Here is a 22,316-nt window from a genome sequence, read left to right on the forward strand (position 1 = left end):
ATGTACACTAGTCAGCGGTTAGAGGTATGGTTAGAGTAAGGCATGAATTTGTGTTATTTTACCACCATACTTATAATGACGTTAAAACTGAGCCTCTACATAAGTGTTTGAAAGATTTCTGGTTTAAAATCACAAACTTGGCAAGTTTGGAGGAAACACTACACTACAACTACTTCATCCCTACATATCTGTCTGATTTTAGTTCATTATAAGACATGAAACTACTCTGCTGAGCGCAGTGCCTCCTCTCTCTTTCTCAATTAAAAAAAGCATATTGAATGAATAACATTGCTGTTTCCTGTACGTATTGTTATAGCTGCCAGATGTGCCCCAATGGGATTACAACTAGTTCCATCATGACTTTGGTGTGTTTCAAACTCTTTGCTCTTGCTCTCTTTCTGTCTGTCTCCCCTTTAGAAACTGGGCATGTTGGCTCTTATCAATGAGGAGAGTCGCTTCCCCAAAGGCACCGACTACACCCTTCTGGAGAAACTACACAGTCGACACGCAGTGAGTCCACACGCACACGTGAAAACCTACATGGCTCCTTTACACACTCTATCCCTCCCCGACAGACAGCAAAGCCATAAAAATGACCCATATCCGCGCACCAAAGCTTCTTAACCCCAGCTGGGGAAATGCCTTCACCGCCCACCAGCTCAGACAGCCTCAAAGAGTTAAACCTCTGGCCTGGCTGATGAATCGCCTGTTGCATTGAATGTCTGAGCAGCACTCGTACACACCCCCGGGCGCTCCGGCACATGAACACAATAATACTGAAATGTGATCAGCCATTCTCTGGGTCTGACCAGCATTGTGTGCAGGAGAAAAGAGTTTTCTATGGCTGACGGAAAAAACAAGAACGATACAGAGCGAGACTTAAGAACCGCATGACCTCGCCCTGAGGTGTTTGCTTGGGTGCGGATCCGTGTGTTACGTTTTAAGGTCGCGATCAGAGCAGAAGATGTTTGTATCACATCATGTAAGGAAGTTGCAAACAGCGTAAATGAATCAACACATGTAAACGTGTACGTTGTATTTTTTTGATAAATTTGTTTATTAATTAGTTTGTAAACTCGGGTTCTAGTATCTTCAGCACAATAGATAGAAACTCATTATATACAGTACTGTGAAAAGTCTCGTGACCTACCCTTCATTTCTTTGTATTTTGCTTCGACGCACCCAGACTTTCGTGTATTTTTTAAGTGGTCTTGAGCAATAGTTCTCCAGGCTTTCTGAAGGTCATTCGAAGTTTTCTTTGGACACTGGCTGCTTTTTACTCATTTTCAGTCCAAACTGACCTATGAATCATTTAAGAAGAAAAAAAACCTACCTAACTCAGGAAAGAAAAAGTGTTGTGTTTACACATAACAGACAACTAGCAAGGAAGCAATTTAAAAAACTGTACCACAACTGTCATAAAAAGCACATGTGTTTCCAATTCTTAATTCGAAGGTACAAAAAATTGACAACACATAGTACAGTTTGACAGGCTCGTGCCCCGAAATAGAATTTTGGGATCAACAAAGAGCTGTTAGCCGCTTGGCTAATAGCTCATTGTTGCCCTAATTAAATACTGTTAGCAACTAGCATATCTTGTGCTAATGGTGGAGGACCTAGAAAAAAATCACTACCAATAGCAGATGAACAGTATCATTAAGAAAAATAATTAAGAAATAGCAAAAAAAGACCTGAGAGATTCATCTGGCGTTTCCGTTTATTCACCGACTATTCGCTGAAGCCTCATTGGCAATGGTTTCAATGGAAGGTGGTAATTTTATCTTTTTTTAACCACTGTTCTGGTAGAAGGGCAATTTTACAATGGCTTTTAAAGGACTATAACTCTGTTACCATTTGTGCTAGAGACATAATTCAGTGGTTTATAGAAGAAGAGAATGCTTTTATGGGGATATTTGGTGTATCATAGTAACACAAAGCATTCACAAAGTACTGTAGTCTGAGCACAGATGTAAAACTCAGCTGTTACCATGTGCACGCCACATTATGGGGTTCCGTTTGTAAAGTGAAACATGCTGAAATTAACGGCAACATTTTTCCACATTTAGCGCAAAACCTTACAAAAACATATTTTTTCGAGTAATTTTTTACAACATTTAGCAAAATATTTGTAACTTTTCATCAAATGTTAAATATTAAATCTAAATGTTAAATATTAAATCTAAATATTATATTTAAATCTAAATGTTATTAAATCTAAATATTATATTTAAATCTAAATGTTAAATGTTAAATCTAAATGTTAAATATAAATGTTAAATGTTAAATCTAAATATTATATTTAAATCTAAATGTTAAATGTTAAATCTAAATGTTAAATTAAATCTAAATGTTAAATGTTAAATCTAAATGTTAAATCTAAATATTATATTTAAATCTAAATGTTAAATAATCTAAATGTTAAATGTTAAATCTAAATGCTAAATGTTAAATGTTAAACCTAAATGTTTAGGCTAATATGCAAATTTATTGTACGGATCAACGGAAATACCAAAATAAAAGCTTCCCGAAAACCTCCGGTGCAAAATTGTGTCTGTTCTCTTCCTCGCTTCTCCCCGCCATGTGCTGCTTCACTTCTTGCCTACGAGCATGTCCAGCGATTTTGCTGGACATGTGCTGCAGCGATTGTGAAGTGGAGACTGCAGCTGCTAAGAGTGCACTACTGCTAAACCTTTGGATGGCCGACAAAACGGATCTTCCGATGTTTTCAGCTAAATCGCCGGACGTGCTTTCTCATGGTCGGGTTATGGCTGAATTCCAGTGGAATGACGGTCCCGCCATAATAGACGTTCCAGCCCTAAACTCTAACCTTATCTAACTATAACCTTATTCCTAACCTTTACTAGCAGTTAAATGACGTAAAATAGTGTTTTCCAAACGATTTTTAGAAAATGAACGAACATGTGTAGATTGAGTCCAAACGGTTCTCATGTGCTCTCCTTTTTCCGATGCCGTAATTTAGGAACGTGTTGGGTACCCGAAAGCATAAAATGTTGACAATTTGTCACCTAGCGAAAATTATTACGCTTTGGGAGTGAGAACGTGTCTGACCACTACCGGCACACTTTTGCACCGGAGGTTTTCGGAAAGCTTTTATTTTGGTATTTCCGCTGATCCGTGCAATAAATTTGCATGTTAGCCTAAACATTTAGATTTAACATTTAGCATTTAGATTTAACATTTAGATTTAAATATAATATAGATTTAACATTTAGATTTAAATTTAACATTTAGATTTAAATATAATATTTAGATTTAACATTTAAGATTTAGATTTAAATTAATATTTAGATTTAACATTTAGATTTAAATATAAGATTTAGATTTAACATTTAGACATTTAGATTGAATATTAACATTTAGATTTAATATTTAACATTTAGATTGAATATTTAACATTTAGATTTAACATTTAAAATTCTGTTTTAAATATGAAAAGTTACAAATATTTTACTAAATGTTGTAAAAAAAATGACTTGTTTTGAGCTAAATGTGGAAAAATGTTGCCGTTAATTTCAGCATGTTTCACTTTACAAACGGCGCCCCATACCACATTACCCTAACTGTTTAACAGTCACATTAATCACATTAATGAAAATTAGGTGCTTTTGAGAACCCTGCCTTAAAGGATTAAACTGTAACTGTTTAACTGCTATTCATAACTAGGCCTTGTATTAATTTTATGTGTTTTATTTTGTTTCATGTGCTTTGATGTTATATTTGATGTTTAACTTGTCACATGGCATTTTATTGTCTCTGTGAATCCAGCGCACAGTGTCTTCTACTTAATCTCTTTATAACTACATGAGTGGATGTCATGATAATTTCTGTATCTTTGTCCTTTCTCTCCAGACAAACCCGTACTATGTCAAACCAAGAGTAACTGATCACCAGTTTGGCATCAAGCACTACGCTGGAGAGGTATTTAACAACATTTACACATACATACACACATGACACCAGCTTTTTTTTTTTCTTTTTTTTTTTTTTGCTCCCTCAATTGTTAGTTTCGGGGAAGTGAGGTAGCTGTTGGACGGACAGTGGGATCTTCCTGGCCAAAATCTGCTGCGGGATGTTGATGCCTGATGCCTCCTCCGCCGTCTTTTTCCCTGAGTCAGGAGAAACTGCTTTATGATCGTCTTCTCCTCCCTTTGCTTTGCAAGATAAGGGAGGTCACTACTGATGTGAGTGTAGGAAAGGCCAAAAAGACACCAGGGCAGGGGAACAATTGCAGTGATTGAGTGGGACAGTGGATGTAATGTGGAGCAAGAGTAGAAAGATTCGCTTTCATATAAAGAATGGCTTTATGAAGCCTGCCTCGGACAAGGTCTCCTTAGTGCAAGTGGGGTGGCTCAGTCACAAGCCTGGCAAGGATGGCTATGGTAATGACCTGGTCCAGAGAAGACAGGCGCTGCCAGGGCAGCCAGTTGTTCGCTCTCTAGACAGTATACTCGCCTCCCTGAAAGCCCTGTTTGTTATTTGAAATGTTGCTGAGTTTTCTGGAGGAAATCGTAGCATCTTCCCACAGATTAGATAATCTGCTCGGTGCCAGAGAAAGACAGATAATTTGAAAAACAGACGGGAAGTTGTCCAAGAAAACTTAATGTCTGATATTTAAGCTTTAAGTGTTTATTGATAGTCCAAATGTATTCAGTTTGTTACTGTGTGCAAACATATTGCATTAAACTGTAATTCCTCCAGACAAATCTAATTTGCTTTAGAATCACGAGACCACCCCTGGTTTACTGTCTGAGTTAACGAACCTGAAATTGAGTGACGCAGAGAGCGTCCTATATGAGATTATTCCATTAAATCTGCACTGGAGTGTAATTAGTGTGTCTGCAACAAACATAAACTCTGAGTGTATCCCTCTGGATCAGGGTGAGCTTAAGAATGCCGCGGAGCTGAACGGGACACAACAGGTGACGCCCTCGACTGAGCTCGACAAGTCACCCCCACCGCCACCTGCTCGCTGATCTTTATTTACATCAAGCCTCAAACGCATATTCATAGTCGCTGTAAATCACTTGTGTCGCATTCGTGAGCGTAGGACATGCAGTGCAAAAGTGTACTTTGATTTTTAAAGTTACGGGGTAAAAGTCATAAGTTGTTCCCATCCACAGTGCATTTAAACAGCTGTATTCATCTTATTTCTTTGTATCCTAACTCCTATGTCTCCTATGCTGTTCTTCAATCTAAACACGCTCAGTCTTTTTGGTTTTCATTTCCTCAGGTGCTCTACGATGTGCGTGGAATCCTGGAGAAGAACCGAGACACCTTCAGAGATGACATCTTGTTCATTCTCAAAGACAGCAGGTGAGTAGGGCACGCTCTTTTCCTTTTTTATTCTGAATGCACACCTATGCGATTGAGCTCATGTGTTTACATTCACGTGCACTCGTCTGTGCAGGCTTGACTTCATCTACGACCTCTTTGAGCGTGTTGGCAGCAGAAATGGAGATGAGACCCTAAAAATGGGCACGGCCCGACGCAAGCCCACCGTCAGCTCGCAGTTCAGGGTGAGACTGAAGCTCCTCAGACCTAAATATCTCTCTCAGTTCTATGCACATGACGCCGTGATTGCGTCATTACACTAACAATGAGCCAGTTGTCTCCCAAATACTGTTGTGTGTGGTGATCACTTAACCCTTAACACTACACTTTTTATATTGGCATGGTGAGTGCAAGTGCAGCGGCGTAAATGCAGAACGGAGGGTTGAAATCCTGGAGACACAGATGGGGAGGAGAATGCCGTATGTGTACTTGATCTGCAGTGGATGATGGGTGATGGGCTGTGTGAAATATGTTGTTGTGAGCTGGGCTGCGGGTGGAGGAGGGGGTGGAGTGGAGGACAGCTTAGCATGCTCTAACTGTAGTGTGGAGGGAAGGAGCGGAGAAGGATTTGGCAGGCTGCCCTGGCCTACAGTTCCCAAAGCCAGGGGATTAGGGTTGATGGCTGGGCAGAGAGGGGCCAACCAGGGGCCAATCACACTCAGCTCTGCCAGGCCAGGCCTTACTGGAGACAGTCTGTCTGAGGCAGGAAGGAAAATGAACCTACAGGAGTCTGTGAGGTTCAGGGGTCCTCGGAGTGTGGCTTTGTATATATACATTTGTGTCTCTTATGATAAATGTGGGAGTTGAGAAGTACCAAAGAACATTTACTCAGTACTTTTACTTATTACACCAATACCTTAATAACAACCCACTTATACTTAGCAGACAAAGTACAGAACAGTGAGACAAGTGTTTATATTTTTCGGCAGACTTAAAAAAACAAACAAGCAGTAATATGCTCTTGTGTTTGATGCTTTTCAGGACTCTCTCCATTCCCTGATGGCCACACTAAGTGCCTCCAACCCCTTTTTTGTACGCTGCATCAAACCTAACATGGACAAGGTAAGTCACGTCATTTTTATTCATCGCATAAAAAAGAAAAAAAAAAGTTCCTCTCAAGGTCAGCGCCTGTGGAGGTAAACCTCCTCGGTGTTATTCACTGCTTGGGGTTAATATTTAGTCTTGTTGTGTTTATGTTCTTATGCCTCCCACATCGCGATCGCACTTTGCCTCAAAGTCATTTAAATGATCCGTATTGAAAAGTAATTTCTCTTTTTTTCCAAGTACAAGCGTTCATAAGTAACAAACGTTGGTGCAAAGGCGCTCATTGTACTTCCTCAAATAAAAGGGCTGTGTACCAGCACATTCCTACCACTTTAGCCTCTTTGCCAGAGGTCAGAGGTCAGTACTGGCCACTCCAGCTGCAGCAGCTTGGCTAATGCTCTGCTGATCTGGCTGCACCAGTGGAATGCCAAGATAAGATCACATAACTGTATTTGCGGTCCAGCTAGCGGGGTATTTATTTACTACTCCTGTGCTCCCCTACTGCTCTTTACCACAAAACTGCAAGCTGCTTCTTAATCTGTGTTATGGTTTATTAGATAGTTGGAGTGTCAGTTATATCAGCTTCTTTGTTTTCCTTGTGAATGATTGTGGTGTAATCCAGGGACATTCTCCTTCTTACTGTTATTATTGTACACAGAGCCGTGGTTGTCCTTCCTTCACTACTCTTTACCTCCCACTCCATATACGTCATTCCACAGCTTCTTGCTTGCTTGCTTGGATGGAAACTACTCTGTTGTCTGTTTTTCCTCACCCATCTGCTTTTTTTCTGCCTTTCTGTCTCATGTGTCCCCTGCTCTCATTGGCTGTCTTGTATTCCTTTACCTAGCTTTGGTTGGTCAAGATGGAACAAGCCGGGCCTCTGCTAATCCTACAATATGATGGCATGGCATGCACAATCCTCTGACATGATTACATGCATGCAAATGCATCCAGACACGCACACACCAAGAATGTATTTATGCGATTTCCATGCTCCTGCTTTTCTTAGGATAAATGTCACCGAGGCAAGGGTCAGCTTGTTTTTCACTCAAGCAAGTCAACATTTCGTACCTTTTTCAAGCCGCCTAAATCCTCCGTTAAAGAGCAGAGTTCAGAGCGCGGAGGGCTGCCCTTTCACGTGTGTGTTTGATTATGAGCACGAGCACATGCAAAGCGTGTCTGTGCCTTTGTAAGTATGCCTGTTTCCATGCGTAGTAGCATTAGCCTGTAATTAGATTGACACATCGAGGAATGCTGTGGTCGTGTGGGGCTTATCCAGCACTCTGTGCCCTCTGGGTGATAAATGGCCTTCGTGTGGAGAGCAGTGATCAGGCAGCTTGTGTAGAAGGGCGGCAGACATCACAGATCCTTTTTGATAAGTAGGTCGGAGGATTACTGGTAACACAGAACTGTGAACAATGAGGCTGATTATTCCTCAAAGAAAAGGCAACTCCGTCTGGTTATGTCTTGCTCAACACTGTTCGGGTTTCTCTCGCCGGTGGTGTGCGTTTTCCTTTTAGTAACCTGATTGTTAATGTAAAATGATAGTCCTTCCCATGGTAATTTACTTTTTAGTTCAAGTTTAACTCGACTCAGCAGTAAAACTGTTTGACCAGGCGTGCCTGCAGGTTTTAGCTGCAACACATTTTGCACTACCTACAATAAGGAAGGTTATATATAGAACACACAACAGGAAAAAAATGGCATCAGTATTCTAAACACTGATGTCTTACTGTTATTATTTGACATGAAAAACATGTTTTGTTGTTTACCAAATACAGAAGGCCAACCAGTTTGATCCTGACGTTGTCCTGAACCAGCTGAGGTACTCCGGGATGCTGGAAACTGTAAAGATTCGCAGGGCTGGATTCCCTGTCCGGAGAACCTTTAAGGACTTCTATAGCAGGTTGGAAAAATATGTGCACACAATAAAACTGAGATAATTGGCTAAATATTGTAGTCGAAAACTATTTTTAAAAAATCAGGAAAGAAGATTTGTGCTGTATGCTTTTTTTTTTCTGCAGGTATAAGATGATCCTGACAAACAAAATCCGCTCAGAGGACGAGAAGGAGAGTTGCTTAGAGCTTCTCACACTTCACAACAAAGACAAGAAAGAGTGGCAGCTGGGGAAGACAAAGGTGCAGCACGCGTTCACACATGGACTCACTTATACACATGCCCAGACTTGTTTATGTCACTTAGCAGTACGTGGCACTGACTTTAACTTATGTCCTGAGATCTTTCAGTAACCAGAATCACTAAGCCAACCCTGCCCCTACCAGTAATCTAAATTTTAATTGATATACCTAATATTATGCAGAAAGAATTTTAATGTTTTACCTTGTGAAGATGAACTTTTTGTTACCAAAATAGGAACCCCCACACCTTATCTCAGGCCCCACAGTGTATTAAATACAGTACAAATGCATGCACACAGACACAACTGGGCAGCCTGACGGATTATATAAACTGCCACTCTGTTTTTCTTTTTCGAATGACTCTCCAGTACACACCTCTGTCAGCTACATGCTCTGATAGCATGCTCAAAAAACAATAAATCGCCATTTGATACTTAAAAAAAAACACGCAGTTCCCTTAAGATGAAACAGTGCACTGAAAGGCTTCACTCAGTAATTATCTGGGAGCGAATCTTTCCCAAGAAGTCGAGCTGCTGTCTTTCCCGAGCTGTTAATGTGTACCACAGTTGCTGTGACTCATGTCACAAAGATTTTTCTGACCGGTTGTGGTCAATCTACGGCTCACTTGTTGACAACCGCAGAGTTACTCGGCCGCTCCTAAAAACCCTGACACTGTTACTGTAACTGTAACTGAGGGGCTTACAGTAATCCTGAGGCGAACTTATTGTAGCTAGCAGAGCGCTAGCCTCGACACCGACTGAGTTGCTGATTTAATAAACTAAACTGCAAGCAGTGTGATTTCGAGGCGGACGGCGCTGGTGAAATGTTGCAGTCAAGCAGAGCTTTGTAGAAAGTTACACATCATGCTTCATCTTAGAAAACTTATAACAGATATGATTGTTGGCAGCATAGCATATCAATGGCCGTCCTTCCTTTTCTGCTCTCATTTTCCAACAATCATCAATCCCCCCACCGCCACCGTCAACAGACTGCCCCTTTTTTCCATGCTATCACTGAATGATTAACCTTTAATGACTTTTTTGAACTGGACAGTAAAACCTGTGTTAATACTCAGCATGAACGCGTCAGTACTGCGACAAGAAAGGATACAAATAAAGCAGTTTTTGTGGAGCTCTTTCAAAATCGGCTAAATCCACATTCGACTTCCTGCTTTAAGTTGTGGTTCCTGCGTGGCTGTAAAAATCACTGAGACATTTCGGATTTGTTGGTTTCTTTTTGGACACTTTTGTTGTAATACCCAATTTGGCTGGCAGACTATGAATAGTGTCAGCTGCACACATGGCATGCTGTACATCAAGACAGAAAATAATTGATGCGAGCCACATTTGGTTCCTTTTGAATTGGTCTATAACCACTAATGTGCACATGCCAATCTATATTAAATTTCTTGCACATGCACACAGTATACATCCCCGAAGTCACCGTGCGGGTAAAGCTTCCCTTCTGTGATCAGCCCTTTGACCTCTGGCTGCCGCTGCTCACTTCTTTGCTCTGCAAAGCTTATCTACACATCGAGGGCGAAGGGGGAAAAAAGGCTAGTTTCTCAAAGCAAAACCCAAAAAGACATAGTGCGGCTGATTACTTTTCATTTTGTGCATGGCAGGGCAATATTTTGGGGTTTAGGTTAATGTAGTGTGGGCTGTGGGAAAGAGACTGAAACGGAGAAGGGGGCTACATTTCCTTTGGAGAAACAATCTGCGTGTAATTATGTATGTGCTGATTGTGTGCAGAGGAAGCGTGTACCCAGAATTAGGGGCTTTGGTGATGTTGCATGGATTGTGTATGTGTGTTTGTGAGCCATTTGTTTTACAGACGAGGGAAGGATGTGGATGAAGGGGAAGTTTCCTCCTCTCACAGACTTTACCGAGACAGGCAGGCAGGGCTGCAGCTGTGGGATCCTTTGATTAGCGCAACATCTGGGGCACAAATACGCATACGAGCAAGGATCTTCCCTCGATCACCCAGTTGAGCGACAGATACTGCCGTGTCTAAGCTGGCTGCTGTTCCCAGCCTCGCAGCATATTCGTACAGTGAAAATCTGATTATGTTTCATGCAGGCATGTTCATTTAAGTCGAGTGTGACTTTCGAGCTGTCAAAAGCCATACAAAGACAAGGTTGCGAGAAAACTCCAGTAGTGAGGGAAGGGTTAACTAAACTCTTTCTCTTTCCTTCATATGAGCAAAGAGGGGTGTGACTTTCTATCTGGACACCAGCCACCATCCCTCCCCCTCATCCTTTCATCACTCCTCTCTCCCTACCTCTCCCCTCCCTCTCTGTGCCTTTCTGCCTGTGCACGTCAGTCGAACTACCAACGCAGCGGTAGCAGCAGAAGGGAAATGCTCAGGAAGGACGCTTGAACACAATGAGGCGCTGCAGCAGCAGTAGCAGTAGCAGCAACACTGCAGTCTCAGTGCCAGTTTTCCCTTCTGCTCTGTTCTGCAGACAGGGAGGGCAGCTAGCCTGCTAGCCTCAGCTGCACCACAGCTTCCTCTGCAGTGGGCACGGGGTTCTGCCAGCAGACAACAGGGGCCCTTTACATCTCTGTGGGCCCTCTTTTACAGCCTTACCAAGAAGAAGAGGAACTAACCCATCCCATTTTTTCCCCCTCTCTCCCTCAACCTCCTTCTCTGTGTCTCTCTGTGTCTGTGTCACTCCTTGTCGGCCGTGGCGCTGCTCTTCCCGCAGGTGTTCTTGAAGGAGGCCCTGGAGCAAAGGCTGGAGAAGGAAAGGGAAGAGGTGCGGTGCAGGGCCGGCATGGTGATCCGCGCCCACATCCTGAGCTATGTGGCAAGGTGAGTGGTGGAGTGTGGAGGTGGGGGGGAGATGGATGATTGAGTGGCAGAGACAGTTGTCAGTGTTTGTTTTGTAGTACACGTATAGGAGCGCGCGGGGGGGGGGATTAAGTGCATTTGTGGAATAATTTGCACATTTGTTTACCTCTGTATGTGCACCTGTGTGTGGATGTGTGTTAAGTGGGCTTAAACCTTGCTGACTTGGCGATGGCCAGCGATTACCACAGTGTTGAAATTGTAGATAGGAAGCCGTTTTCGGGCATGCAGAACCGTGTACGTGCACTGTTTTAAAGTTTCTACCTTAGAAAGCCTTGTAGATTGGAAGGTAAACTCATAAACTGATGAACTGAGACTGCAGAATAGCCCAAACAGTGTGAATTTTTCTGGTCACTTTAGTACTATCTTTAGATCTTTTTACGTTTATTTCTTTAAGATGAACATTTATTTTAAAAGTCTGATGAAAGAAAAGATTCCTATCAAAGGGAGGACACATGGTTAAGAGTGCGCTGGCTTTCATTGAAATTACACAACATCCCGATGATTCCCTGCAATCTAATGAAGTATTAACCCACTTGTGCCGCTGTCCTGTAGCTTCAAAGATGAGGAATTGCATGATTTCAACACCCTTTCAAGGAAAAAAAGGCCAAAACCGTCATCTTTCAAGTTATAAATGGCTATCCCTGAATTACTACATCTCTAATGATGTTCATGATAATTAGACTGCTCTGAAAAAGACAGTTTTCTGAGCATAACAGAGATGTCATTTATTCCTACACTATCAGAAGTGCACTTCTTCTTAAGCAAATCTATGTAAATCTGTCTTCAGCCTAAGCAACAAGTTCTTCGCCTGTCCACTCCGGCTGACTGGCAGAACATCCATCACCATGGTGGTTTAAGAAGCTGCATTCGTAGACACCCAGGGGCATCTAGCCGTACTCCACCTGCGTGCTGCCATATACAGTATAACGTTACATACAGTCCTCTGAAAGGCTCCACTGGGAGACTATAATGGGACTGATGACAGCATTCAGGTTCTGGGTTTGCTTCCCCTTAGAGACATTCATACTAAAGAAGAGCTTTGAAAAGTTCCCCAAATACACAAGTAAAGCCTTTGTATTATTACGTGTAACTTTATCTTCAGTCAGGGTCCATCCTGAGACCTGATAAAGGCCATGAAGTGATTACCGTGGAGGCTAGGTCGGACTAAGGGTCAGAGAGTCGGAGCAGTGTGTGTGGTCCTGAGAAAGTCACGTGTATTTGTGCGTGTTTATATGTGTGTGTTTTCAATGCATGTATTGTGTGTGGGTGATGGGGCTTAGTCAGAGGGCTAAACAGAGCAGCCCACACCACCACAATGGAAGAGCACAAGCTCGTCAGACTCTAAACATTGCACAGTTCACAACTGGCTTTTTTACCAGTGTGTTTGTTTGAACAGAGAATAGCAGCAGGCGTTAGGAGGAGGCCATGTAGGGCTGTCCAGCTTTACAAATATGTTTGTGGCGAGGCACAATGATCCTCAGTGAAGCTGGATTAAGATTTTTATGCCGATTATGAATGTCAATTTTTGATTTCGTCCTCAGGAAACAGTATAAGAGGGCTCTGTCCAGCATCGTCACCATCCAGAAGAACTACCGCGCTCACTTTTGGAGACGCGTCTTTCTGCGCCTGCGCTTGGCTGCCATTGTCCTGCAGAAACATCACAGAGGCCAGCTGGCCCGAGCCCTGTATCGACAGCTCAAGGAGGAGAAGCAGAAGCGAGAGGAGGAGGAGAGGAGGAGGAGAGAAGAGGAAGAGGAGCGGAGGCGAGTAGAGGAGGAGAAGAAGAGGATGGAGGAGAGGAGGAAGCAGGAGGAAGAGGAGGAGAGGAGGAAGAAGGAGGAGGAGGAGAAACGGAAACTAGCCGAAGAGGAGCTGAAGAGGAGGGCAGAGGAGGAGGAGTTGATGAAGAAGGAGGAGCAAAGACTGATTAAGGAGAAAGAGGAAAAGCAGAAATTAGCAGAAAACGGGGAAAAGACAAGGTACAATGCCCTGTGTTTACCGCAGTCTGTGTATGGGTATGTTGTGATGGCAGCTGGTGCAGGTGGTGCAGGTGACACCATCTTTTGGAGAATCGGCCACAAGGGCAGTTTTGAGCCCTTTAGCAGGCATTTATGTCTCCCCCGAAACTTTACAGATGTGCCATCACAATTAAGGTCGAGAGTTCAGATGGGTTTGGTTGGTTCACGCGTAGAGCGACCATTGCGATTGGCTCTGGACAGACGCTTTTTTAAGCTCCGGCTTTTTCCCAGTGGTTGTGAAAAAGCAGGGAAAGGCTGTCATCGCGGGGTCAAGTGCAGGTTAATCTGTCAACATCTCATGCCGCCTACACCACGCTAAACAGGGAGAATTGAGAGGCAACATATAGTCAGGAGCTACGCGGAGATTCTGATGTTAAGCGATGTAGTACTCATGAGACTCACAAGAATAATGTGGCTCAGAAACAGATGTGCAGATCTATGTATGCATTAACACACAAAACAGCGCCTGAAATAACAGCTTTAACTGTTACTGGAATAGAAAAATGCTAAATTTTGTGATTCGTCAGGAATTTCCAGGAGTAGCCAAGTCATCTGTCAAGTCATTTTCTTTCTTCATTTCATGACTAACGTATTCATATTTTATTTTTAGGAACTCACTCATGAACGGTGCTTGTCAAAAGGTAATTTCAGTTTGTCTTCCAATGTCAAAAATAAAGAATGCCCATGAATGCATTCACATAAATAACACAATTCTGCACTTTCTTTACTTGTGTGGTCGATAGAAGGAGCTGTCCCAGACTCTGTCCAACAGCCACACGTCTGAGGAGGAGAGCCGTCAGATGGAGGAGATCCTGCGGCTCGAGAGGGAGATCGAGCGTCTGCACAAGCAGCAGGAAGACAGCGTGTCGCTTCTTGGGGACGTCTCACGTGAGGAGCTGCGTCAGATGAGGGATGCCGAGATCTACAGACTGGAAAAGGAGGCTTCTCGTGTGGCTACGGAATTCTTGGAACTGCTGGACTTTGGTGGTTTGGAGCCATCCCTCTCGAGCGAGGAGAACCTCCACGACCCAGCTGAATCTACCGCACCTCTAGCTGAAGAGGAGGTAGATGAGGGTTTCCACGCGGAGGATGAGCGCATCGCTTTGCCTGACTTCCCACCTCCAGCTGCAGTTCCTCTTGATAAGGAAGTATTCCAAAGTATTCCCCCTCCTCCGCCTGCCTTTGCAGGAGGATTAGTGGTCTCCTCCTCATCAGCCTCCCCTGCAGCAGGAAAGCTAAGCCAAGATACCCCCAATGGACTGAGTCATGCCCCTGTCCTCACAGACTCCCAAATCCCTCCACCTCCTCCACTGGTTACTAATGGAGAAAAGCGGCCACGCCAGAGGGCCTCAGACTTTGAGCCTGTAAATGAAGAGCCAACTCACACGAACCTGCCAGACGTAGAGTCAGACTATGACCAGGAAGAGTTTGAGGAGGCCCATGGGAGTTCAGGTGCTAGCACTAACGATGGCCATATCACAGATGAGGAGGTGCTGCGAAAATCCTCATGCACTCAGAACAGCCTGGACTCCTTCAGAGGCAGCTCGGACTCGGTGAGAAATAACAACAAAAAGTCATGGCTGTTAAATTCTGTGGAGTTGTTTTAACTGGAAAATGTGCAGAGTTTCACTTTTAAATAGCTAGACATTTGGCACGAACTCTGAGGTCCAGTGGAAGAAGAAAGTAAATCAGTAAATCTAGCCAAGACGGGAAATCCCCTCTGGAGAAATTGGATTGTTTGTTAAAATCTTTTAAATTTTTGCTCACAGAGTTTTCAAAAACATGGGGTCACTGAATTTTCTGTTTCCATATCCGGTCTAACTTAAGCCATTGTTCTCCAGTACACCGAAACCCACCTAGATTTCCTCAGCGCTTATTATACTTCCTCGTGTTGCCTCAAGAGAGATTGTCTTAAAGTCGGTTAGAAAATGCATTTCTGCAAGGCTGCGTCTTATCAAAAGGCTTGTTTAAGAATCGCTGAGCAGCAATGCTGAAAATGTTTGTTTTGGCTCTGCTGACAAGCATGTGAATCTGCACTCAGCGACCCAACACTGTGAGATCAGCAAAATGTCAAAGGGGAAGAAGGATGGGTGCATGTAATGGCACGTGTGTGTTTGTGTGGGTGGATGTGTGTGAGCCAAGTTTAAAGGAGATTGGCAGCACCGTGGCTATAAAGTCAGACAGATTTTAGGCCCTTAAAGTGCAAAATAACAGCTCGACTTCACCATCAGAAAAATTAAAAAACGAAATTAACTTAAATTGTTGCTATAAATTTCTGCCTTTGTGGATTTTTTTGAAGTAATTATTACTTTAAGATTTCAGTTTAAAAGTCTGTCTAATCTATTCAAATGCTGCTGTCTTTTTTTTGCAGTTCATTGACAGCGATGAGGACAATGATGGATATGTTGACACAGATGAAGAAGTTTGTAATGGCAGAGTGAATCTGCTGAACGGCACCGGGCCTCCATATTTCCATGGCTACCTCTACATGAAGAGTGAGTAGACCTAATAAAAACACGACACTGACCAGCAGGCATGCCCATTGTCTTTGTGCACCTTTAATGTCCATTTTGTGAGTTTTCTTGAAGGCTCTTTTTGTATTTTACGCATTTGTTTTCCGCTGATGTTTTCAGGTTTATGTCAGGGCTGTGAAGTTTAACTCACTGAGGGAGCTTTTTATGCGTTGTGTTTTTGGGATGCATCTTTCTGTGTGCACAAAGTTGTGCGATCTCCATCTGTCGTAGAGAGATTTCACAGTAAACAAAATAAATTATCATCCTTTTCTCACCTCTCAGGTGGTTTGATGATCCCGTGGCGCCGTCGCTGGTGCGTCCTGAAAGACGAAACTTTCATGTGGTTCCGCGCAAAGCAGGACTCCCTCAAATCTGGCTGGCTTTACAAGAAAGGAGGAGGAATGTCGACTTTGTCTCGGCGCAACTGGAAGATGCGCTGGTTCGTTCTGCGCGAGTCGAAGCTCATGTATTTCGAGAATGACAGCGAAGAGAAGCTGAAAGGCACCATCGACATCCGTGCAGCCAAGTAAGACTCAGTTCCCTGTTTTTTGATTTGTTTATTTTTTAGCTTTGATTGAACTCATTGTTACCAGCTTGAAACAAACATAGCCACATGCAGTAATGGTTTATTCTTTTTGTTTGTGCAGGGAAATAGTGGACAATCACGAGAAGGAAAATGCACTGAATATCGTAACTGAGGAGAGGACGTACCACATCTACGCAGAGTCTCCTGAAGATGCCAGGTACATCACATCCACAGATTTCTCAGAACAAACTGCAGCTATTTTGTAAATAGTGTTTTCCTTTCACCTCTAAAATTGATGTGTAGAAATAAAGTTCCCCCTTGTGGTTGCCAGTGGAAGTTCACGGTGTCATTTTCAATTACACTTTTGCTGACTTTTGCTTTTTGAACTCCCTCTGACCCATTTAGCGGTTGGTTTAATGTGCTGAGTCGGGTCCACAGCGCCAGTCCGGAGCAGCTCATGGAGATGCACCACGAACAGGCCAACCCAAAGAATGCAGTGGTTAGTGCTGTTTTACCTCTCTCCTGCCTGGGCCCCAGCCTCAACTCCGTATTTCTGCAACAGTGAAGAAGCATGAAATTGAATCGCATAGCAGTCCAGTTCTGGGTTATATAGTAATCTAAACTGAAGAAGAAAAGTGCACATACCACCATCCATTTCTTTGGTCCTAAAAGATTGCTAGATTTAAAAACATATATTTTTATATAAAGATGATTATACTCCTGTAGTAATGACACATTTTTTGACAATTATTGCCATTAACACCATTTTTCCCTGTCCAGGGCACATTAGATGTTGGCTTGATTGATTCTGTTTGTGCGTCAGACAACCCAGACAGGTAAGAAATGAGCAATTTTCCCCAACACCTGCCTGATTGCATATATGTATTAAAACCCTGGCCTGTGGTCCCACAGCAGATACATGAGTAACAAAAACAAGGACAAAAAAACCCAATTTTGCTATGTTTTCTTTCCCAGACCAAACTCGTTTGTGATCATCACGGCTAACAGAGTGATCCACTGCAACACAGACACGCCCGAGGAGATGCACCACTGGATAGGCCTGCTGCAAAAATCTAAGGGAGACTCTAGGGTTGATGGACAGGAATTTATAGTCAGAGGTAAGAGGATTTTGATATTGGATTTAATCTATCTAAATAAGATAAGATAAGCTCTTTATTTGCCATTTGTACACATCCACATGTGCAGAGCTTAGAGTCAAAGCTAAAGTCACAAGACCCCCAGTAAAAAAGTAGAAATATGAAAATTTAAATATACAGAGAGACTGCACATCTTATTGTAATATATATTACACTTTTATCACATTTTTTTAGGTGGTCCTCCTTTGTTATTTGCCATCAGTTTGACTATGGAAGTGTGTTGTGTGTATGATCAAACTGCCCACTCTGCTGCGTCTCAAACTGTATGCTGGTTGTTTTGGTCTGAGGAGGTTGTGACCTGGACAATGGCAGGCTCTGATGTGTTGTGCTTCACCGATGGAAGATCAGTCCTGTTGGCCATCTTATATGTGCTGGTTTAACAGCTGTGCGCTACGTGATTGTCTGGTGGACAGAATATTGAAGGTATTACAACTCAGCCGTCATTTCTTATTTTACCCCCACAGGCTGGCTCCATAAAGAGATGAAGTCTGGAGCCAAAAGCACTTCTCTGAAGCTGAAGAAGCGCTGGTTTGTTCTCACCACTAACTCTCTGGACTATTACAAGTCGTCGGAGCGTAGTGCTTCCAAACTGGGAACACTGGTCCTCAACAGCCTCTGCTCCGTGGTGCAGCCAGATGAGAAAGTCTTCAAGGACACTGGTCAGTTAAACTTACTTCAGTGTCATCTTAATAAATTAATGCTTATAGAAACATAAGTTATCCTTGGGTCCTAAGCTTTAACACTTAAGAAAATATATAAACCCCAATGTGCACAATTTAGCCTTTATGGTTTATTTACTGAAACTTTGTTGTCTTGTGCATGATTATCTTTCCTTCTCACCCAGGTTACTGGAATATAATCATCCATGGGCGTAAACACTCTTATCGGCTTTACACCAAAATGCTGAATGAAGCCATGAGGTGGGCGAATGCCATACAGGCTGCCATAGACAGCAAAGTTCCCATTGAAACTCCAACACAGCAACTCATCAGAGACATCAAGGTATTCACTGTTTTCCCCCATTTTGACTACAGACTACATCACATTTCATTGACATTTTTGTAAATCAAACTTTTTTCAGTCATGCAAACCTCTGGCAAGGACACACACTGTAATAAAGTGAGGTACTTGTACTCACTATCTGTGTGCTGTGATCTTCTCTTGGCCTAAGTTTTTCCTGCCTCAGTACTTGTTTGAGTCTCTTTTTCATACATACACTTGGCCATGTACTCGATTTACCGCAGTGATAGTCTGCATCATCGCCGTTATTGCTGCTCTATTATTTTCTTATCAAGCGTAAACTTTCTTTTATGTAAGAAAAATCGATGATTTGAAAGGTAAGATTACTAATCTGCTCCTCTGTCTTACCAGGAGAGCAGTTTGAACGTGGAGGCAGTGGAGCAGACATACTGGAGGAACCCTATCCTGAGATATACCCAGCATCCTTTGCACTCCCCTCTTCTACCTCTGCCTTATGGAGACGTCAGCATCCACTGTAAGTGCGCTGTCCTGTAGCTGCTGCATACAAACTATTGCAGTCGATGAATTTTCTTGTCGAGAATGAGGAAATTTAAAATATTCAGTGCTGAGCAGTTTTTGGTTGAAAAATGTACCTTTATTCATGGATTTTTAAAATTTAAATTGTATATTTCTTCAGTAAGTAGCAGAATCTGCCACAATATCTATTTTAGGATATAAAGCAGTTTTTTTCTTGCAAATCTTGCACATTAATTTAGACTTTAAATACATTAAAACTATTCAAATGTGCTCAGTTGTAAAATAACTGGTTACTTAAGGCAACTGAGCAAGTTCAGTATCGAGGCTGAAGGTTAACTTTACCCATTTCTGTCTCCCTCAGTGCAAAAAGAAAAGGGTTACACCAGCCTGCAGGATGAGGCCCTGAAGATTTTCAACTCGCTGCAGGAGATGGAGGCTGTGTCTGACCCTGTGCCAATCATCCAGGGAATCCTGCAGACCTGTCAAGACTTGAGGCCATTAAGGGATGAGGTTTACTGTCAGCTGATCAAGCAAACCAATCATGTCCCGCACCCAAACAGTCCTGCCAATCGCGCCCACTGGCATCTCTTGACCTGTATGAGCTGCACCTTCTTGCCCAGCCGAGGCATCCTACGCTACCTCAAGTTTCACCTGAAACGGTATGGGCATGTTCCAGGGAGAAGAAATTAACACCTGGTTGCAAACCATCCAGCCGTGACAGCATGACTGATATTGTTTTTATTTTATGAGTGCTTATGTGTGTGGGTGTTCATGTTAAAATGTGGTGCTGGAGACACGTATTTTCTTGGGAAAAACCACCAAGAAGGTTGTTTTGAGTTCCTGTGTCTTCTGATTTTGTAAAGGAGATGAGTGTCACAGTAAGGAGAGATATGTCTGGAGTTGAGATCAAAATAAGGGTCCAGTTAGGCCCATAGTTGGACTTAAGATAAAAAATGTAAAAGTTATAGGGCCTTCGGAGCTGACTGCCTGTCCTGCAGACTTTATACTCTCTATATTAAGTATCTCTTTGTGGTTTCTAAACATGTAAATTTTTCCATCATGGATGCGGCTCAGTTAACCTCAATGGGAAGATGTACTTTGGCTGAAACTTATTGTTCGCTCTCTTTTTCTGTTTCCTCAGGATTAAGGAGCTGTTCCCAGGCACAGAAATCGAAATGTTTGCCCATTTCATCGGTGAGTCTCTGAAGAAGACTAAGACCAGAGAATTTGTTCCTTCCCAAGAGGAAATTATTGCACTGCTTAACAGACAGGAAATGACCACCACAGTCTACTGCCATGGGGGAGGCTCCTGCAAGATTTCTATTAACTCCCACACCACTGCTGGAGAGGTGAGCGATCTGCAGTTGCATCATAGAAATTTTTAAAGGTTTCTCTGCAAGCCGGCGCTGGGATTTTTTTTTTTTTTACCTTAGCATGCACAGCAGGGGAAAGAGCCATACTAATGTGCCCTAAAGGCGTGGTTTTAATTTTGTCTTTTATTGTTCAGGTGGTGGAGAAGCTAATCAGAGGTCTGGCAATGGAGGACAGCAGGAACATGTTTGCCCTCTTTGAGCACAACAACAGTGTTGACAAAGCGGTGGAAAGCAGGGTCCTTGTCGCTGATGTTTTAGCTAAATTTGAAAGGTATGTTTTACACCACATGGATACATTTTTAACAGATAATATGTTTTATCATGCAAACACTTTAAGAGGTACATAAACATTTATGTCCAGGACATGATGAGAAGAAAAGAAGATATTGCAGTGATAGATAAAAACAGATGTGAAAGTGATAGTTTTATGCGTTCTTCCTCAGACTGGCTGGCAGTGAGGAAGCCCAGGATGAAGGCCAATGGAAACTATATTTCAAACTCTACTGTTTCTTGGATGTGGAAAGCATGCCAAAGGAAGGAGTAGAGTTTGCATTCATGTTTGAGCAGGTATGCTTAACCATTCATATTCTAGTTTATTTAAGAGAAAATCAAGTGCATAGTTTGCATCATTGTGTTTTTTCGTCTTCCTTCAGGCCCACGAGAGTTTAACCAGGGGTCACTTCCCTGCCCGTGAAGAGACCCTGCAGCACCTTGCCGCTCTCCGCCTACAGTTTCTGTATGGAGACAAAACAAGAGTCACGTGGAACCTGGAAAACGTCTACCCCGTGGGTCGCCTGCGCAATCGCATCTTACAGTTTACCAAGATGGGTGGAGCCTCGGGGTCAGGCCAAACTCTGGAGCGTCGGAGGACCAGTTTCCTCGATGGGACGCTGCGTCGCGGGCTGAAGACGGGCTCCATGAAGAAGCAGCGCATGGAGGAGGAGCAGATGCTGGAGATGTGGATAAAGGAGGAGATGTCTGCAACCAGGGCGAGCATCATGGAGAAATGGTCCCGCCTCAACGGTTTGGACCAGCACCAGGCTATGCTCAAATATATGACTATCATCAAAGAGTGGCCTGGATATGGATCCACACTGTTTGATGTTGAGGTAAGCTTAAATCTTAAACCGCATTGCTGTCAGTAATGGACCAGTCCGAGTTTTTATTCCCTGCATTATTACTTCCGATACATTAACAATGGGACCCTGTAGATGCTAAGTATTGATCGAGCGCTTTCTTTCTTTTAAAATCTAAAATTTGTTCACTTCACTATGTGAAATGATTTCTTTGAAGTTGAAAACTGAAGTGTGATTAATCGCCCTGCTACTGCTTTTCCTACATCATCATAATTAATGTTTCTCCAGCTGGAACACTGACATTGACCTGTTACATTGTTTCAGCTCGTAAAAAAAAGCCTTAACATCTGCAACTAAAACCTGAACGTACATTTAGAAATAGAAGTGAAAGGCCTGTAAATTTAGAAATGCAAATTTCACATATTTGGACTCATGTGGCGCAAAACCTTCAACCTCTGGGTGAAATTCCTTCATTTGAATCTTTCATTCAACCCCAACCTCATCTGAAGTGGACTTTTCCGTTTGATTTGTCTTCCATTACAGGAGGAGCTGTGCTTAGCTGTTTTTTTTCTTAAGTTTCAAAGCCATGACATCATAGTAGTGGGATTTCTTAGCTCCAAAGATGATACTGATGCCTTTGGTTAGCTGGTGTGATTTGAATGTAACTCAGGGCCAAAACTTTATAACGATAATAGCAAAGAAACTGTATATATGTGGGTTATCATTATATCTGGCCTATACCCAGTCTGCCTAGTTCATTATCAGCCT

At 42.8% G+C, this 22,316-nt stretch overlaps 1 protein-coding gene across 2 annotated transcripts in view; it reads left to right on the forward strand.

The window, feature by feature from the left end:
- Positions 1-22,316, forward strand: part of myo10l3 (myosin X, like 3) — a 58,785-nt gene that overhangs the window by 34,340 nt on the left and 2,129 nt on the right. The window contains exons 15-39 of one of the 2 annotated variants that reach the window (XM_014332389.2): positions 418-510; positions 3,871-3,939; positions 5,252-5,334; positions 5,429-5,537; positions 6,334-6,414; positions 8,178-8,302; positions 8,421-8,535; positions 11,243-11,349; positions 12,930-13,367; positions 14,017-14,047; positions 14,150-14,959; positions 15,778-15,901; positions 16,202-16,445; positions 16,567-16,662; positions 16,851-16,944; positions 17,226-17,281; positions 17,421-17,563; positions 18,067-18,261; positions 18,447-18,604; positions 18,974-19,097; positions 19,461-19,758; positions 20,241-20,448; positions 20,607-20,743; positions 20,916-21,039; positions 21,126-21,581. In XM_014332389.2, the coding sequence (XP_014187875.1) occupies positions 418-510; positions 3,871-3,939; positions 5,252-5,334; positions 5,429-5,537; positions 6,334-6,414; positions 8,178-8,302; positions 8,421-8,535; positions 11,243-11,349; positions 12,930-13,367; positions 14,017-14,047; positions 14,150-14,959; positions 15,778-15,901; positions 16,202-16,445; positions 16,567-16,662; positions 16,851-16,944; positions 17,226-17,281; positions 17,421-17,563; positions 18,067-18,261; positions 18,447-18,604; positions 18,974-19,097; positions 19,461-19,758; positions 20,241-20,448; positions 20,607-20,743; positions 20,916-21,039; positions 21,126-21,581 (4,518 nt within the window). The remainder of the gene's footprint in view (positions 1-417; positions 511-3,870; positions 3,940-5,251; positions 5,335-5,428; positions 5,538-6,333; positions 6,415-8,177; positions 8,303-8,420; positions 8,536-11,242; positions 11,350-12,929; positions 13,368-14,016; positions 14,048-14,149; positions 14,960-15,777; positions 15,902-16,201; positions 16,446-16,566; positions 16,663-16,850; positions 16,945-17,225; positions 17,282-17,420; positions 17,564-18,066; positions 18,262-18,446; positions 18,605-18,973; positions 19,098-19,460; positions 19,759-20,240; positions 20,449-20,606; positions 20,744-20,915; positions 21,040-21,125; positions 21,582-22,316) is intronic. The other variant, XM_014332390.2, reaches the window with a different exon arrangement.

This window comes from Haplochromis burtoni, unplaced genomic scaffold (genome assembly GCF_018398535.1).
Source record: "Haplochromis burtoni strain Fernald_Lab_line unplaced genomic scaffold, NCSU_Asbu1 Contig_29, whole genome shotgun sequence".
NCBI lineage: Eukaryota > Metazoa > Chordata > Actinopteri > Cichliformes > Cichlidae > Haplochromis > Haplochromis burtoni.